A 19606-nucleotide genomic window follows, 5' to 3' on the forward strand; every position below is an offset into this window, starting at 1 on the left:
AAGCTGGTCTCACAAAGAGCCAAGGGCTGCAACCCCAGGTCGCCTGGCTCCAGCACTGGTTTAGCGGCTACTGCTTTGGTAAAACATGCTCTCAGGTAACAACTTGTGACTGGGGACAGCGTTGTGCAAAGATGCAGTACTGCCTTAGCACCCCTTTTTTTTGTGTGCTCCTTCAAGAGCAGTATTTGTGAATAGTAACAGACTGCCAGACCCATACAGCTTTCTAGAGCCAGACCTGCTCTAACGCTGGGTGCAATTTTCCCTTTTAGAGCTTCTGTGTAGTAAATATTCTCCCCAAAAGAGAGCCACCAGGCAGAAAAAAGGTAGACTGGTATTTCCACAGACACACAGCGCTCCCTTGTAAACTGCCTACAGTGCAAAAGTGGTTACTGTTGGGTGGGGCGGGAAGGAGCCAAAACCCAGTGAGTGTTTTTTTCTGTCCTGGTTTTTTAGTATACGTATCGGTGTAATTCAATGGGAGACAGTAGCGGGTTTGACTGAGATGCGGCTGTGCCTCCATTTGTCCTCCTGTAAAGTGTTTCCAGCTTTTCAGCACTGCAGTGGGAGCACAAGTGGGATGCTATGAGAAGTGAGTCTAAGGGAAGGAATTTGGCATGAAGCTGTGGCTTTCACGGGGCGTTTTGTTGCTGCTTTCTCCCTAGGAACGTTTGTATCCGCTTTCACCGTGCTGTGCGGAGCCCGGACCGACCTCCCCGACAGGCACATGTGTTGTGTCTTCTGGCTGAACATTGCTGCTGCTCTGATTCAGATCCTGACGGCAATCGTGATGGTTGGCTGGATTATGAGTATATTTTGGGGGATGGACATGGTCATTCTCGCAAGTAAGTACAGCGCACTCACCCCCACCCCCTGACTTCTCCCCTCCGTGGCCGTGTTGCTGGGTCCCAGCTAACGCCCCTGCAAGCCATCGGACTGCACTGTAGGGAAGAAGAGCCGCAGGATGGGCTCTGCAAGTCCATGAGGAACACAGTAGGCAGAGGAATTGCTGGGAGGCAGTTGGGATGGGCCCCGTGACACAGCTGGAAGAGCCTCCCATCCCACTCCATGGGTTAGGATCTTCCTTTCCCCTTTGAAAATGAAAAGTGCAGGAAAGGGTGAGGCCCCCCAGCACTGTGAACTGTGCTGTCTGGAGCCCTTTCTGCCCTGGTTGCATCCGCGTGCATGTTTGAACGAGAAAGCCCTTTCTCCCTTGCAACTCTGACTGCAACTCTCTGGTTAGCGAGACCTTCCTGCGAGGCCGGTTCTGCTCCCCGGGAGCGTGCAGGGCCAGCTGTCCCCAGAAAAGCCCTGGAGACTCCCCTGGACCCTCCTCTCCCTCCCAAGAATACATTTACCCAAAGGCTTTTTTTCCTATTTCACACCAAGTTCTTAGGCTGAGCAGGACTGTTTAGCTACTCCTAGAAGGATTTTCCCTACACCCTTTAAGGAGCCTCCAAAACGTTAGTGTAGGGGAAAAAGAGAGGAATCCTTTTTTAAACATACGTAATTCAGGTCACCCAGTTAGTATATATTACCAATGTAGAATACAGGCTCTGTAACGTTATCTGCTAAAGACCTTTACTGGTGTAAAAGTTGTACCGTATCTGTATCATATCACCTGTATCGTATTGCAGAGAATGACGGTGACAGCCTCACGTCGCCTCCAAAGCCAGAAGCAGCCCACAGCTCAGGGTGCTGATTGCGTCTGCAGGACCCCACTCCCCTTCCAAAGGCTGGCAGAGGCTGGCGGGCATTGCCCCAAACCAAACAGGTCTGAGATCCTTCAGGTTGGCAGGGCAGGCAGTTCCCAAAGCGAGCGCTTCTCCCAGAGAACGTCTTACCAGCAGCTTTTGCTGTTTGGCTTGAAGGGGCTCCACTTTGTCATCTCTGCTGGTGACATCTGTGGCTGCATGACACAGGAGGAGAGAGGATCTCAGGAAATTGCCAGGCACCTGCCTAAAGATGAAATGGATGACATTGAAAAAAACATCAGGAAAGCAGTGCACATCTTCAGCTGCCAAACCCAGGGGTTAAACCCTCTCACCAAACCACCTGCTAGTTTCTGAGCCAGCTTCAATTTACAGGCTCAGTTAAGGGCAATCCCCAGGCAGAACAAACGATGGATATTAAAAACCTGAACATAAGCGAGGCAAAAGGCTTTCCTCAGGACGAAGGCAGCATTGCCCTTCATTTTTCCCTGCAAACCACCTTCCAAGTTTCCTCTCCGATGTACCCACAGAGCAGGGGTAGCCCAAGTTATTTCTGAGGATAAATTGTGAATCAGTGTACATCTGTGACGTGTCTTTAAGAGCCTGCCCAATTTATGTGTAATCCCATAATTACGTGTTCATAATCATATGCTCTTCTGCTATTCCTCTGCTGGACAGCCTCTGTGTGCGGTTCGCTGTCTGGCAGGACCCAGTTCCGCAGTTGTGGGAGAGGCAGGAAAGCATCTGTCCAGATAGAGACTACAGCTGAGACCGTGACTTGCTTTTCTCCATAGTCCTGTTCATGTACGTCCTCCGCGTAGAGGGGCTGGGGTTCAGGAGGGTCTTACTGGTTTTCCAGTTTGGTTGCTGGGGAAAACCATACAGCTTGGAAGTATCTCCCGCACCTGGCTGGACCCCACCAGTTTGGGAGGCAGAGGGTGGGTGAGCAGCCTGCACAGGCCAAGAGGTCCCCGACCACAGCGACAGCATTTCATCCCGGCCCCTCTGGCTGCAGTAGAGAAGGGTAAGAGGAGTCACCGTGTCTTATGTTAACCAGCTATATATCATCTGACAAGTTGCAGCCCTTGGCAGTTTCTTGCTGTCTCATTAAATAGCTGGGTTTTAAGTTTACTTACCAGGCAGAGAAAATAATGGCTAAATAAAGCAGCTCTTGGTTGATGGAGAATAAAAGAAAAAACTCATTTTTCAATCAAAACAAAGAACAGAAGTGATCAATTAGTCCCAGCTAGATCAAACAGCCCTGTCAGACCCAAAATGGTTTGTTTTCTCATGTTTTGTTTTCATGTTAAAAAAAAAAAAAGAAAAAAGTAATAACTTAAAAAGGAAACAATGTTTCAGATGCAAGAAATAAGACGTTTCATTTAAAAACACTGCCAGAAAACAGTTTGCTTTGGTTGGGTTTTGCTTGTGTGCAAACAAACTATTTGATGCACTGGACAGAAATTGTACACCGTTGCAACTTTAATCTGTATGCAGGTGGGAGATGATAGTTAAAAAAAAAATATGAAACTACTGTCCACCTCTGGTCTTCCTCGCCTTGAAATGGCCGATGCCATGAAACGGCCATAGGATTTTGGTGGGCTAGAGGCAGGGCACAGCGGGTGGTGTCTAAGCTGATGGGGGCTAGCAGTGAGGAGAAGTGGGGAGCAGCTGAGGCTCGGGGGCTCGGCTGCGGCTTTCCTTGAGGGATGAGTGCCTCGCTCCCTGGATCAGGGCCTGCCTGTCTTCTAGCTGGTAGAGAGCTGGGTGGGAGGTAGGGAGGCTCGTGGCGGTTTTTCATCTTCTAGTGCTGACTCTCAGCCATGAAAAGGGGGAGCCTGCTCCGAGGGGAGAGCTTTGGGGATAATGCCATACTGTCTTTAATGCGGGGAAAAGGAGAAGAATTATAGGCCAAGCAGGTATACTTCAATTCCTGGAAGAAGTAATCAAACAAGTGACTTGCATGCATTTAGAAAATAAAAAGAAACAAAGTCAATGTGGGTTTGTCCAGAGCAAGCTGTGTCAGACTGGCTTGATTCCCTTCTGTAGCAGAGGGATTAATTTTGTGAGTGGCGGCGGCGCTCAGCCGTCCCTCCTGACTTTCAGGCGCTGCCGCCGTCTCACACAGCGTTCCTACCAGCAAGCCAGGGAGACGTGGCCCGGGTGAAAATGCACTTGAGAACTGTTCTCTAAATGCATTTTCCTGAACTGGAAAGATACAAGAAGAGGTGTGTTGAAAGGTCCCTCCTGAATCCAGCTCTGTTCAGTATTTTCATTCACAGCTTGATGACAGACCGGAGAAGGGGCTTACCAGCCCCACACCACCGGCGGCTGCAAAGACGGCAGGCACGGTGAGGGCAGTGTCTGGATTCAAGCAAATCGAAGAAATGGTCTGAAAAAAATAAATGCTACTCGGTAGAGGCAAGTCCAAGACACCAAGGAAGGATTAATCAACGGTGTAAATACATGCTAGGGAACAACTTGTTTTTCAGAGAAGGATGTGGTGGCCGCAGTGAGTCACAAGCTGCACAGGAGAACATTGCTGTGGAGGGAACAAACGCTGCCCGGGCAGGTAGGAGCAGACCCTTTAGGACATTAACTGGTCCCCTCACCTTTCTCGGCACATGTAAAGCTGTGGCGAGGCTTGTGGCCAGCTTTGGAGGCTGTACTTCACGTGGACGACCTGGAGAGAGTCCAGAGGACCGTGAGACAGCAGGCGATGAAGAGGTTCAGTGGGCTAGTAAACGTGAGAGGGCAGCAGTTTAGCCTAAGACAGACTTAAATAACAGCAGGAAAGATCTGTGTGGAAATTAGGAGATGTTTTCCCTCCAGTAAGGTCAAAATGCTGACGGGGTGGCATGGCAGGGTCTGCCCTCTCTGTCACTGGAAGACCCCAAGAGCGGGTAGACCCACGTCTGTCAGGAGCAAGGTGGGACACAGGGAGAGACTGACCGACCTCGGGGGGTCCCGGCCAGCCCTTGTCTCCTCTAAGGTGCCCTTTAGCGGGATATATCCCAGAAGGAAGATTAATTGAATGCAGTTTTGCTGTCACACTTAATTACTTCTGGCAGCACAATGGCATGGGGCATTTTCTCTGCTAATTTAAATGAATCGCCAGCTGGCCCCATTAAACGCCACAGATATCTTCTTTAAGCAGCCATATGGCTTGGGGAACCATCCTTCGCTTTACCTGCTGTCTGAAGGCAAAGGTAGATTAAAAGGAAGCACTTTTAATTCTTTTGCAAGAAAATAATCTGGACTCTCCCCTTGCTGCTGCACATATCCAGCTGCCCTTGGCGGTGGCTGGGCAGCGCTGCCGCACCGTGCTCGCCGCGAGCCCCTCCTCACGCCCGCGGGGACGAGGCACTGAGCTGAGGCAAAACAGAGCCACTTAGACCGCCAAGGCCAACTGGAAAATGAGCCTCCTAAGGCTTTCCGAGCAAGTTTCCTTCTGCTAAAGGCACACCTTGTCCCCAGCCCACGCAGCACACGTCTTCGTTAGCTGCATCGCGCAGAATGAGTGCAGAGGAACGGCCTTTCCAGGAACTCCCTAGCTGCTCAGAGCTCGTTATAAAAGGTTTTGTGCCGTTTCTTGATAGAAGTACCACAGAAATCAATCTAGTAATGTCACACTGAGGCGGCATAGGGGACAGAAGTCAGGGACTGTTTGTCCAGGCGTTGTTTCGCCTCTGATGAACGCAGCCAAGAAGTCACGCCTGGTTTCTGAAGGAAGCCCTCGCTCCGCTTCTGGCCTCTGAATTAATGAGTTGCGTGGCTGCGCCTGTGAACGAGCAAAGGCTCCGTGGCTTGTGGTTTCACGGGACGGGGACTCCTGCTGCAGCCCCTGCTTCCGCAGCGGGCAGCTGCCTCTCAGGGACTGATTGCCAGCCAGTAGTAAGAAATTACCTGTAATCATGCTGTCCACTTGTCGCTCCTTTGCTAATGACAGGGCTCAGACCTTGCCAGAAGCAGCAGCAGGTGATTGCATGGGTACTGTACGCTTGGGCTCCGAGGGACTTTAGGAAGCATCACCAAGCCTCTCCTCTCAGAGCCCCTGCTAGGGCCGGTGACACAGCTGCCCCGGGGAGGAAAGGGAGCAGAAAGCGCTTAAGAGACTCGGAAGAGAACAACGTCCTAAAACAGCTGGTAACCCTTCATGAGATGAAGGAAATTCTGAGGACAAATTGCCTGCTTACACTTATTAGGGTTTTTCCAATCTAAATAGAGCCATCGCCCAAACTATACCTGAGGAAAGTAGTTGAAATACCCTTTTTTGCAGTTTCCTACCAAATGCTGTGGTAGGGTAAGTTCTTAAAATATTTTAGGAATGTTAAATACCACCAGGGTTTGCAGCACCCAGCCGGGCTGAGGCACACCGCAGTTGTGAGTTATCTGTGGGCATAAGCAAACTCGGCAGCAAAACTGCCCAAAAGCCGTCAGGTGTAGCTTTCCCAGCTCTCGGACTGTGGACGGCATGCCATGCACTGTCCGGTACTCCACGATGTCTCGTTTGCCACCTTCCTTTAGTGGTTCCCCTTTGGTCAAGCCCGTGAAATAGCAATGTCATGGAGGAAAGTGTTTGTGGGAGCATGGCTCAGAGGTGTTGGTCCATCCAGCCTGTCCGGCTCGGGGCCGGTGAGCTGGAAAGCAGATGAGGATCCCCCCATCCTCTTCAAACAAGAGCCCCTAATGAAATGACCCACTTCAAGTACAAGGATTTTAAATAATGTTTGGCCCTGGTGTGAATGTCTGATGGTAGAGCGGCTGTTCTTTGTTTACTCTGCAGCCCCAATTTATTCGTTCTTTTCTGGTTCTCCTTGTGTTTCGGATATATCGTCTACAGTTACATTTCTCCCTCTCTCTTTCTTTCATGTTCCTTTGCCTCGTTTTGTTCACCATCAAAGTTTCACAAGGTAAGTTTGTTTCTGTTCTTCCTCCTCCTCTTCACCCTGTGGCAGCTCCCCATGGAAAGCAGCGGGCGCTCGGATGGGGCAAATCGCTTGGGATTTGCTTTAGCCGGCGCTGCCCGCTCCCAGCCCGAGTCCAGCTGTGTGCCTGTACGTGCGTGTGTCCGCCTGTCTCCCTGTCTGTCCTGTGGCCGCACAGCCCCGGGGACGTGTTCTCCGCCCGGCATTGAAATGCCCCTCGGACTGCCCCAAGGGCACCCTCGGAGCAGGGCAGGGACCCATTTTGGCCTCGAGAGCATCCCGAGGCCGCCCTCTGCATGAACCCAGGCCTGGTAGGACAGCCTGTGCACAGGCTGGTTTCTTTTTGCCTGCATCTTACTTGCAGTGGTTTACAGCGCAATTTCAAGCAAACTTCATTAAATCGGTGATTTTGTGAGCAGATACTCAGACAAACTTAATCTTGATCCCAGAGCTGTCTGCTTTACAGAACTGCGCCTTACCTGTATTGCAGGCGTACTAATGTAAAGCTGCTTCATACAGAATAGCTATTCCTATGCAAGAATTGCAATAACTGTTTTTGTATATAAACTATTTAATAAGTCTGAAGGATTTTAATAAATAAGTTTAGCATAGGACAGGTCATCTTTTGGCTTACTTTGGTCATGTAAAGAGAGATACAGGCTCGGCCACTCTCTGGCTTCCAGTCAGCTTCAAAACTGATAGCAGGACTGAAAGGATTTCTATTATATCGTAATAAAAGGCATGGCTATGCAAGCAAGTTACTGTAAGCATAACCTAGCTTGCTTACTTTAGCTAAGGATTTATGGCATGCCCCAACTCTCTGATCCATGTGGTTGGTTGTTTTTTTTTTTTTTACTGTGCTCCCTAAACAAATTAAACCGATGCTGTAGACCATATTACAGGTTTCCAACCAGCTCATCTTGCCTTCAGAGCTGACTCACACTTAAATGCCTAAGAAATCATCATTTTCCCCCTAGAAAAAGCTGTCTGAAAGAGGTGAGAGTCTTTCTGTTCAGCTGCACACAATGGGCAGCAATGCAGTGCAGGGTAATACCTGCTGATAAGTGTCATTAATCTCCTCCTCTATTCCTTGTGCTCATTTAGCAGCAGGAGATCCAGACTGCCAAGGCTGGGTGAATGCGTGGATTTTTCCAAAGTACAGCAAAGTTCATTTGCCTGGGCTAATTCTTAGTTCAGCAAAAAGTCCCTTAAAGATAGGGGTTGTGGCACCTGCTGGTATTTTGCGTTCAGCTTTTTTAAGGGACTTACAAAAGCCTAACATAAGGGTTGGAAAGAAATATTAAAAAACATCAATGGAAAAGCGTTTGAAGCATTCTTCTGAGATGTGAAATTGCAGGCTCATTTGAAATTTAAAATATAAAAATGACAGGCTACTTACGTTATTTAAACAACGAAAAAAACCCTCCAGATTTTTAAAAGGTTTCTAGTTGAAAGATCTTCGCTATCGCAGACAGTTCATGTAAGGACACTTTGCTTGCTTCTTTTGCATTGATACTGTCATAATTACGATCCCAGCTTCTCTTAAACAGAAGGCATGTAAAGCGTCTGGTGCAGTCATTGCAACCACCTAGGAAAGCGTTAAAAAGAAAACCAGTATTTTTCTCGTTATCCTGTGTCAGCACAAGAGCTGCAGGTGCTCTCTTAGTGCCCTTCCCTGCCCTAGCCCCCCCGGGGAAGGAGCCCTCCCCTATGGGATTTGCAGCCTCCCCTCACCCACTACGTACGGGATAGCAAATAAAGTGGGGCCCCGCTCCCCCCGAGGAGCTGCGACAAGCAGCAGGACAGGCTGCTTTAGCCCTTGCAGCATCCACGTGGCTGCAGCGCAGCGGGACGCCGGCGTCTGCCAGGGCCAAGCATGGGCCAACACAGAGCCCCCTCAAGGGCTTTGCTGCCTTGCTCGGGAGGTGCATTAGACCCCATGGCCGGGGGAAGAGGAGAAGGGGTGGAGGAGGAGGGACCCAGGCAGTTTCCCAGTGCAATCGGTTTTGCTGCTGGAAAGCTCCATTTTCTCCAGTCCCGCCAGACGGCTGCTGTGCCCCAACAGAAGCACCTGTAATTCTGCTGGGCTGGAGCAAAGCAAGTGCATAACAAGGCAGCGAGAATATCATTAGGGAATGGGCCCACGGAGGCATCCCGGGGTCTGCGTTTGAACTCTTGACACGTCAGCCTGCGAGCAAAGGCATCCCGCTTCTCCTCCGAGAGATGTTTGTTCACCTCTGCAAACCGTAGTGCGAATTGGTTGCTGCTGGAGAGCTCTGTTAGCAAAAGCCAGCACGGGAACTGAAAGGTGACTAGAGGAAACCCGCCTCCTCCTACCTGGCAGTCCTCTGGAAGGACGAGGCGCAGACGTAGATTGCAAGTAGAGATGCGAGCGTGTCGGATGCACAACCAGCAAGCTGCCAGGTCAGCGCTTGGGAACAGCGGTGTCTCTGGAGCAGTGTATACGGACATACATTTCCCCTACGCTGCAGAAAAACACGCTCCAATATAGAATAATTTAGGCAGAAAATACAGCATTTCCGTAAAGGTTTTAGGTTATTGGGCTGTACTGGAATTGGTGGCCGCCAGTACCCACCGTGCCTTTATAACCTCTTCAAGCAGCCGTGCCTCTGCCCATGCTGGGGCCGGTGGCAGGCGGGCACCTCAGCGGCAAGGCTGGCTGCCGGCAACCGCCTCGCCGTGCCCAGGAAGGTGGCTGCACCCCGTGGTTGCACGGGGCAGGCGTTGGCTAAAGCAAGGCAGGGCGGCTCGCCGGGCTGAGCCTGCCCCGGGGCAGCCTGGCAGTGAGGGGGGACGTGGCAGCCCCCCTGCTCTCCCACATGGTTTGCCACTCGGGGTAGACCAGGCTGGTGGCTCGCTTGAGCCTCTCCGAGGGTCCTCGTTAGGAATTAACACTAATCATGTTCCCTTCCCCTCCCTCCTCACAGGCTACAAGGAACAGGGGATCCCACAGCAGCTGTAGTGGCTGGGACAAGTATGGTCAGAGAAACACGGCGAGAGATTTCCTTTGGCAGCTGTGGGCCACGGACCTTTTCATTACCCTTTGTCTCTCTTCTTCCTTTTGTTTTGTTTCCTTCTGTTTGAACCCGGTTCATCTGCCCGTCCAGCGGAGCGGAGGTGCAGAGCAGCCGACGGAGACTTGCACTGATCCCCTTGAGCAGCGGAGATGGGGCAAGCACGGCGTGGGTTAGGACTGGCCCCGGCCAGCACGCGGTGGGCGGCCGATGAGGAGGAGGAGGGTGCCGGGAGAAGGAGACACCCCTGGCGAAGGTGGCACCTGGGCAGGCGGCTGAGCCGGGGGAGCGGGAGATGCTGCTTTCTCTCTCTCCCGGGGGGAAGTAGCTGAAGAAGTTTTGCCTCCTTTTTACGCTCGCCATTTAAAGGAAACCGGCTGTGAACGTCAAATGCCAAGGAGCTATTAATAGATATATGTACAGTATGTAAAAGCAAACCAGTGGTACTTTTTCCCCCCACCCCAAGAGTCCATCCTTGACTACTTCGTGGTAGCAGAGGGCTCAGCCCAGCCTCCTCTGCTGTCTGTGTATATATGATGCTCAGTGAAGCTCTGTCCTTGCAGATGTCTTGAGAAACATGCTTGCTGTATATCGTATTGTACTGCTGAACTGACTGGGGCCGTCCCCTGCTTCCATCCACTGGCACCATGCGAAGACCAGACCTCTCGCCAGCCCCTGGGGAGACTTTATCTAGCAAGGGACTGGTGCCCCGCAGCACCTTGCCTCTAGGGTGGTGGGCGCAGCCACGTGCTGTCGAAAGCTTCTAGTGTAAAACAATACTGGGGGAGCCAAAAAAAAAAAAAAAAAAAAAAGAATCTTTTCCTCCCCTCCCCCTGAAAGGGTCTTGCTGGAAGCGTCTCCATGCTTTGGAAATGGATCCCCTTGCGGCGTGTGCTCCTGGCCGAAGCAGCGTCCCTGCTCCGCTTCCCCAGGGTAAGTGCCCGAAGCTCGAGGATCACGACCCGGTGCTAACCAGGTGCTCGGTAGTGGTCCTGGTTGGAAGGCCCGTGGCCAAATGGGATAGAGCTGTGTTTTCATGGTTTGAACACACGCCGCGCAGAGCTAAATTGGGCGTCCGGGCAGAGCGATCCCTCTGATGCTGGCTGGCGTTTCCGCAGGCGAGGGGAGCTCAGCCAGGGGAGACCTGGTGGCAGCACCCGGCTGCTTTTCCACTCCAAAAAGGTGGTGGGGGCTGCCCTGCCAAAAGAGGGCAAAATCAGGCTGCTGCTCTCGCCCAGGGAGGGCCCTCCCAGTGAGAGGAGCTTGACACAAACCCGCTGCCAAAACTGGGAGACACCTGAGCGTGACAGAGCTAAGACCCGCTTCCAGCCCGTTGCTTCTGCAGAGAGGCAGCCGGCGGGCAAGGGGACGGCAGCAAACCCCACAAGCCCTTACAAGCCCCCGGCCTCTCCTAGCACGATGGTTTGCTTTTAAGGCAGGCTTTCATTTTCCGTGCAGAGCAGATCCCGTCAGTTAAAATATCTCCTGTTGCAAAGAGAGCTGGGGTGTCAACCAGCAGCAAGCGCTCCCAAGCACGCCTGTCTCCTTGCCTGATCATCTGCAGGCAGAAAGTGCAGAGCACCCAGCCGTTCTCCATGCGCTGTGTGTTGAACCCTCAGAGGCATCGTAGGGGTACGCTGAGCAGGACAGCCGCCCGCCGAGGGGGGAGGAGAGCCCGGCACTGGGCAGGGTGCCTGCCGGTGATCCCTGGTGGGGTAGGAAGCTCCTTCAGTGTTTTCAGCAGCAGGAAACATGGCTTAGGCTCCCCACAGCCCCAGGTGCTCTCCTGATGGCTGGAGACCCGCTGGCTTTAACGCGAGACCTTTCCTCCCGGAAAGTTTCCTGCCTGCCCGATGCCCACACTTGGCTGTGAGCCCGCAGCCTGTGGAAAGCAGGCACCAATACCTCTCTGCTCTCCCAGCTCAGGGCAGGGAGTCCTTCTCCAGGGCTAATGATAAAGCATAATCCATAAAACTAACTTGTGGTGGGACAGGACCCGTCCAGACCATGCGTGTTTACCCAGAGCAGGCATCAGAACTGATGACAAACTTTTTTCAGCCCACCCTTCGACGACTGCGTGCTATAAAAAGCTTTGGGCTGCCTGAACAGGAGAAAGGGGCAGAGAGCCGGGAGCCTTGGGAGCAGCAGCCGTCGCTGTGAGCCAGGAGACTGCTGGCCCGAGCAGTCGTCGATCTCAGATCTCAGCAGCCTTCCTCAGAAGACCAAAGGGAACCGATATACTAAGGATGCAAACCTGTAACACAAATAACTCATTGTGGATTTTACCGAGCCGGACTTCAGCTAGGGCAGTGTATTTTGTAGACGTTCCCTTTGTGCATGTGCAAGTACTGCCTGGTGTTTGCGCACGGCGTGCCTGAGCCGACACGCTCAGCTAAACACCTGCAACGCCGCGCAAGCCCCGCTGAGCACGTGTCCTACAGTGCCTATGGTCTAGAGGAGACGTATGTTTAAACTGGCTCTTTCGCACATGGTTAGCAAGAGGAGAGGAAACAAATCAACATGAAATGGATTTGTGGAAGACTCTTAGATTGAGTTCAAAGCAATATTTCACAGGTCCTGGCCAAATATTAGCAGTAACCCCCTGCATCTCTAGATGATAGGCAGACATTGCTACCCCTGTTGTACAGCTGAGAAACAGCAGTATGCAGTAAGGTTAAATTACCAGACTCCAAAGCAAACCCACAGCAGAACCACAGGAATAACTCAGGTTGCATTTCTCTTGCCTTGCACCCTAAGCAGTGGCTCATACTGTTACGCTGGCCAGCCAGAAATGGGTATTTAGCAACTACCCCGTATCCAAATGGGGGTGCTGAGCTCAGCCTTTTGGGCTGCTCCACAGAAAGCAAAGATCCATAACGCGGCGCAGACAGGAAAGCTGCTCATTTGTCATTTTAGAGGAAGATAGATGAAAAAACATCAACTTTTAGAGACACGCAAGCCACGCAACACAGGCAGCAGCGAAGCGGGTTTCCTTGGAAGCCAAGCACCAGTCGGTGCTTCTTGTTAGCCCAGGGCTGGAAGCGCTCCAGAGGAAAAGCAGCGCAGTCGTCCTGCCACAATGCTGCGCCGCAGCGAGGCATAGTTACCTTGCTTTGCCGAGGAGAGGCTTGCAAGGCAGCAGCACTTTGAAAAAATCGGCTCCTAGTAGGTCAGTGGTGGAAAGATGAAACCCAAGAGCCATCTGACATCTGCGTCAAAGCCAAGGGATGAGCTCCTCAAGATTACTGTTGCCACAGCAATCAGCAAAAGGATTTCTGCTTACGATGTTCAACAATTTCAACTCTTTTTGACCATTTCTACCGAAAGGACCGGTGAAGAGGGTGGCCGCTCAGTGACCTGTGCTGTAGCATCTGCAGCTCTGTGGCTTGCAGGACTGCACAGATGTTACAGAACTGAGCTTCACCATTTACTGCGAGACAGAGAAGCTCTGGTCCTTCATTTCCCACCTGGGAAAATAAAGGGTAAATAGGATCCTAACTAGGAGCAAACAGGGAACCAGTAGCACAGCTGGAAAACACCGTCACAAGCTGCTGCTGTGATCAGTGGGAACTCTTTTTCTGAGGTTTATAACTAGCCATTAAGCCACCCAAACAACTTGCCAGCTCAGCTGCAGCGAGCACGATGACCAAGAGCAGTGGTTACCCCTCGCATTTGCCAAAGCAGAAGGGCTGGTTCAAGTGCCAACTCCAAACGCTGCCTGAGCATCGAGTTAGTTGTGCTGTGGTCTCAGGAGGGGTGTGCAGGAGCCTCTGCAGACATGGCTAGCAGGTTGCGCTAGGCCAGCTGCCAGAGGTGTGGAAAAGAAACCAGGCAAAGCCTGTGGGTGCAGAAGCTCTGAAACAGGAGCAGCCCAGTGTGGCTTAAGAACGACTTGGTCTGGTGCCTGTGAAGACGGATTCACTTTTAGAAGATGGATTTAAACGTGTAGTGGACAGGCAGCGCAGGAATTCTCAGTCTGGGGAGGGTTAAACAAGGGTTGACATTTTCCCTGGGCATTAAACTGCCCAAAGTCATATCTCCTGCGGCATCAGATGTCAGACCAGCAGCAGATGCCCCATCCCACAGACCCAGCACCCGTACAAGAGGTCCCCTGGGAACACAAAGGGGCAGGATTAGCTCCTTGTCAGCATCGCCAGGGTTTTGCTGGCCTTTCGGGCCACGTTTGGTACTGTCTGTCCCCGTGCTCTAGTGAGGACAGGATAATTGGGTTAGCTGGTGAAGGGCTTGTCTGGAGAGGCTTCCCTCCCCAGGACTGCCGCGGGTCTCCAGAGAGCATCGCTTCAGTTACGGCTGTGCGCTGGCTGCATTTATTGCATGAGGGAGTTTGGCACCAGCGGCACTGTGCAGGAGGGGTGCGGGATTTATAATTTACTTTCAGGTTTTGCTCTGTAAAAATTTTGCTTATTTTTGACCTTTCTATCAAATCGGTGAAGCCAAGAAAATGTCCAACGCACCACTCCGGAGGCTCTGAAATCTGTCCAGTGGACACCCAGGACAAAAAGCCTTATTTCTACCTGTTGTGGGGATTTGCTTAATTGATTTTAATTAACACCAGAGAGATTCCTACTCTCTGCTTTACGACAGGAGCAACTTTATAGATTGGCCTTGCTACCAGGGAGCAAGCACCAAATTGCATTTTCCCCAAAGCTGCCCCGCTGCAGTAATAATGATGATAAAAACCTCTGCTTTTTCCAATAGTCCTGATTAAAACCAGCACCCCCAAGCTCCCCCCAGCCCAGGTGTGAACGGCAGCATGCTCTTGGGCATCGGCGAGCCCCTGAGCCTGGTTTCAGGTCTCCCTGTGGCAAGGAGCGGGGAGATGTGCTGCAGTGAGCTCGGAGGCCGAGCTGCAGGGCAGGGCTGGGGACGCCGGATGGGACAGATGGGATTTCAAGCCGTAGTGGTCACCAGAGGGGTCTGCTCAGTCCCATCTTTAAAATCACACACCCTGCCTTGACTTGTTTCTCCTCTTCTGATAAGAGACCAGAGCTTTGTGTCAGGGACAGACCAGGCAGAGCCCATCCCCTCGAGGGGCTCCTGGGGAGCCCGCGGTGGGGAAGCTGGCAGCAAGCCACGGTATGTGCATGGTGGCCACAATCCATGCACTGGTGAGAAGAGCCACGCGGTGAAGACGCAGGTACGAGTGCTAATTTGGCACTTTCCACCGTCAGCAACGCTTGTCTTTCTCTTTAGGGCCAAATTAACGACCCAGCTCTTTTACACCTCTTTCCGGAGCGCTGCAGAGAGAGGCCACCCACTCCGGGACACCCACCAACACCAGGGCTGGATTACTTGCCTCCCGCTTGCGGGAGCCGTGCCGTGCCGGCCCGCACCGCCGCTGCACACTGACTCCTGCCTCCTCACCGCCGCGGCTAGAGGTCGGAGCCAGTGAACGCTTGATCTGGTCGAAGGTGCACGGCACCAGGCTATCCCGATATCATCTTCCGCTTTTTAAATATAGATGTTTTAGATGCAAGTTTTACAGCTAAAGAGCGATAGTAGGTAATGAAGAATAAATGCAATTGCTTCACCCCCATCTGCCAGCGACACGGTATTTTCTGCTGCTCTTCCCTGATTGTGAAAACCAGGTTTCTCAAAAAAGGGCTTTAATGAAATAGTTCCTTGGTACTTGAACCCAGCCGGGCTGAACAGCTGATTTACTACTCGGTGGAAAGCAATTCCAGGTAGGAACCAAACCAAATGTCTTTTTGAAATTTGTGGCCAGTTGTAAACCAGTTTCATTCTGGGTCAGCCCAACCATTTCAATGCAGAGCATGTTAACATTTTTTCTACGTTCGTTGTTGTTGCCAAATCTGTACTTACCGTGGAAAAGGTGCTATGGCAGCCAGCCCCCACCCTCCCAGCCCGCTGCCCGCCTGCCTGCACTCGCTGCAGGGGTCGGCATCGCTCTCGGCCGTGGCACACGTGCTTGGCAATCGCAGCCAGAAGGGTCAGCGGAGCTTTGTGCCGGGAACGGCTCCGGCACGCAGCCGCGCGGTAGGGAGCGTTAGACGTGCGAGGTGCCTCCACCTGTGCCGCACCCTGTGCTTCCTAAGACAAAGCCGCATGTTCCTCCCTACGTGCATCGACTGTCACACATTTTATTAAAGATCTCTCAGTTCTGCTGGAAATCGCCCCTTGTCGTAGTCTCTCCGCGACACGGGGGGTATTGTGCCAAGCTCCATGGACAGGAAACTGAAGAGTCACGGTCTCGTTATTCTTCAGGGGGCTGTTTATTCCACCCTTGCCTTGCCTCCTACTTGTTTTGGGATGACCCTGCAGTTCACGTACATGCATACACTCCAGCCAGAGTGTATTTTATTACTATTCAACCCAAACTGCTCCTCTACAAGACACCACCGAGAGTTCATTGACATTTAAAGCCCAGGCACAAGAAGAGCTGTAAGCTCGGTTAGATCCAATATTCCTCCCAGTCAAAAGCAATGGCTTCTCCCACGCGCTTGCTAACCACGGCATGATAACACACCCCTGTATTTTCTAGCTGACTTCTCTTCGTGCTCACACACACGATGCACTTTCAGGCAGCGCTGCAATTTATTTTCCAAACTGGCACTCGGCATTTCCATCCCCCCGTGGGATCAGTGTGCTGTAAAACCCCAGGCGACAGTGGCACCAGCTGAACCAGGGTTAGTTACAGCGAATCCCACAGGAGCCCATACCACCCCCAAGCCATCCTTTCTCCTCTTGTCAGCCGTGTGCATAACTAGAGCCAGACTAAAATTCAGTCCTGCTTCTCTTGCACCCACCCACCGGCCAGAGGGAAGCGACACCCCCCCATCCCCTCCACCGAAACGGTGCAGTGGGATGTGAAGGCTTCACGTAGACTCTAGCACTGACAAGGCGAGAGTAGCTCAATCCATCTTCCAGCTCTAAGGATGCTTCCAGCAGGCAGGTCAAAGGGAATGGCACGTTTGGGCTTGGGATCAAAACAGGGGCTCGCCTCCACCGGCACTGCCTGGAGGTGATGGCAGCGCTCCCCCAAATACCCACCCTGACCCACACCCCCCTTTCCACCCACCACACGTACAGACACAGGCACTGCTCCACAGGCTGGGAGGGGGGTAAGTTGTCCATCCCTAGCTCGAGTCCATGTTCTCCCTGGTTTTGGCCGTGCTTGGGTGTATCAGGATTTTCCACCCTAGGAAGGAGGGAAGAGGTGCATGCCCACCTGCGCCGTTTGCACCCCGATGGTGAGCCCGCCTTTCATTCTCGTGCTGAAGCCCAAACTGAGGGGTTACAGAGGACCATTTGTATGCCTATTTATATCGCCGAGTATTGCATTGTGACTTGCTGTGTTTTGATACTGTGGATTTTCTTTTTTTTTTTTTTTAAGTTAAATATATTCTATTGCTGGACAGCTGGAACAAAATGCAGAGTCTCTTTACATAGCCTGGAGAAACCCCATCAGACCTGGATCAAACTGGGCCTACCTCCTCCCACCAGCTGGGTGGTGGAAAGCATGCAGTAGACACCAGCCCACACCCACATCACCTGAGGAGAGGAGACAGGGGCCAGGGCACAGCTTGCTCAAGGAATTCACGACCCAGAGCATCACAGGGGAGCAGAGGGCTGGCAAGGAGCCTTACCTGCGCCTCTGAAACAGAAAGGCAGCTCTGCTGCAAGGGCCGACAACCCTTTCAAAACACATCTGCACATTTTGACCATCCGTACTTCATGCTCCCTGCCCCTCCTGCGACATGCAATGCTCCAAAGTGCCACTGCTCTGCTCCCTCCCCGAAGCCACCGCAGGTGGGGGAATACACGGGAGATCCCAGCTGACTTGTCAGGGCTTCCCTTGGTCATTTTTGAGACAAGCAGGCTCTAAAGTCTCTGAGCAATTGCTCATTCATATGAATGTCCACAACCTAGTAGTTTTGACCCCAAACATTGTCACACAGGTAGTTTCCAGGCTGCCAAGCTTCACCTGGCCCTGCTCGGATGCCTCACCGCTGTAGGAGGCTCCTTGCAAACACAGGTTTACACAAGCAGCTTGTCCAACACCCGCTGTCCTCCGTGCAAGAGACCTCACGCTCCCCGTCCCGGCCCCTCGGGAAAGCAAGGGCTGCAGCGGTCACCCCATTTCTAGCCCAGGTGGCGTTCACAGAGGATGGGTTTCAGCTGCCCCCGGGTGCCTGCAGCCCTGCTGGGAAAGAGCCAGCCTCTTGCTCCAGCAAACCCCCAAATCCTTGGAGGGCTGCAACATCGCCACAGGTGACGGCAGGCTGCAGGGAGTAAACCTTGGGCACATTTCTCTGTGCTATAGCGGGGCCGCGTAGTCCCTCGCACGCCCCGCAGCCCACGACCGGCCGTCAGCTGCCCCTGCCCAGGGTGGTTTCCTCCCCGCTGCAGTGCTTTGCCTCTCCCCCCGCCCTGCCGGGAAGGGGGAAGGCGGCACCGTGGCACAGGGCTCGGTGGCATCTGCTGCCCACCCAGAGCAGGTGCAGGGCTGGCCTCGCTTTCTGGGCTCCCAGCTTTTCTGACAGGCAGGGCAGGGATGGAGACCGAGCCTGGCAGCGCGGAGGGGAGGGGGCCAGCGGAGGAGGTGAAAGATGTCTGGGAGGAAATGCAACTGTGCCTGTGATATTCGCCCTCCACAGCCACAAAAGCAAGGGCAGATGTTTGGAGACGGAGCTTGGGAGATTAAAGTGTTCTTATCCCTCTCTCCAAATTGCCAGCGCAGTGCAATGCTCCTCCTGTTTGCACGGGCTTATGCAGGAGGAGCGGCAAAGCCAAGCGTGGCCCTGGAGAAGTGGGAGAGGGCACCCGCCCAGCGAGACTGGGGGACGTAGCCATCGGGAAGGTGACAGCACAGATCCCACTTCATCCTCCCTCGCCAGCGGTGCCCAGCACAGACCATTAGTAACCACCTGACCCGGCCTCAGCGAGGGACACCCCACTGGTGACACAGCACTCCTGGGCTGCCAGCCCCACGCAACTGGTCTTTAACAAGAAGAAGAGGGAAGGGGGAAGGATGCAGACGGCTGTTTGCAGCTGGGCAAGGCAATCGGGTGCAACAAGAGCATCAGGGGCAGGGAGCTCGCCGAGGCCCAGCCCCGGTAACAGAGCAGCGCAGAGCAGCCCCAGCCAGCCGCAAGGCAGGGCGAACCGGGCAGCGGATCCAGCCCGGGGGGCTTCAACGGGACTCCGGGGGCCAAACTCAGATTTGGTGCAAGACCAGTGAGAAGGCTCTTCTCGCACCCCATGGCTTTGAGGGATCTGGTAGGTGCGGCAGAAAGCTGCGTTTCACTTGCCACATCTTTCTGTTTAGGCTTCGCCCCTCAGCACGTGAAACGCTTTGGGATGAAAACCGATGTATAATATTATGATACTATTAATACACCCATGCAGACACACCATCACGTGGCAAATCCACTAGAGAGATCTGGGATAATTATCTTGAAGAGATTTCTTTAAAGCCCTGCTAATGCAACCATTTCAGAAGGGGAGGGGAAAAAATAATTAAAAAAAAAAAAAAACAACAACACACCACACAAATGGAAAGTCAAAAACGGGAGCTTAGTGAAGACAGAAAAGCCATGGGGAAAACCTCCATGCCTTATGCTCATCCAAGCACCGTGATGAGAACAGGTCGTTCTCTCACCTGGAGGAACAAGCACACCCAGCAGTTTTTCAGCCCTGCGGGCCGTGACGCCCACGTCCCAGGGAGTGCTCTGGCATCAGCAGGCAGAAACCCAGGAGGTTCTCAGGGGGTTAAAGGAGGCAGAGAGGCAAGAGGTGATGAGCACAGCCTGCAGCTTCTGCTGGCTCCTCAAATGGGCAGCAGCACCAGCGCTGCTGAAGCAGACACCAAAATCCCCATTCTGAGAGCAGCCTTGAAGCCAGGCAGCACCATCATCCAGAAACCCAGGGAACAGGGTCACCAGTGGGTTCC

At 52.8% G+C, this 19606-nt stretch overlaps 1 protein-coding gene across 2 annotated transcripts in view; it reads left to right on the forward strand.

The window, feature by feature from the left end:
* STUM (stum, mechanosensory transduction mediator homolog) overlaps positions 1-15722 on the forward strand; it is a 50287-nt gene extending 34565 nt beyond the window's left edge. The window contains exons 2-4 of one of the 2 annotated variants that reach the window (XM_075497433.1): positions 663-842; positions 9586-10605; positions 14887-15722. In XM_075497433.1, coding sequence (XP_075353548.1) covers positions 663-842; positions 9586-9620 — 215 coding nt within the window. In that variant the 3' untranslated portion in view covers positions 9621-10605; positions 14887-15722. The remainder of the gene's footprint in view (positions 1-662; positions 843-9585; positions 10606-14886) is intronic. The other variant, XM_075497434.1, reaches the window with a different exon arrangement.
* Positions 15723-19606: the final 3884 nt, after the last annotated feature.

This window comes from Mycteria americana, chromosome 3 (genome assembly GCF_035582795.1).
Source record: "Mycteria americana isolate JAX WOST 10 ecotype Jacksonville Zoo and Gardens chromosome 3, USCA_MyAme_1.0, whole genome shotgun sequence".
Taxonomy (NCBI): Eukaryota; Metazoa; Chordata; class Aves; order Ciconiiformes; family Ciconiidae; genus Mycteria; species Mycteria americana.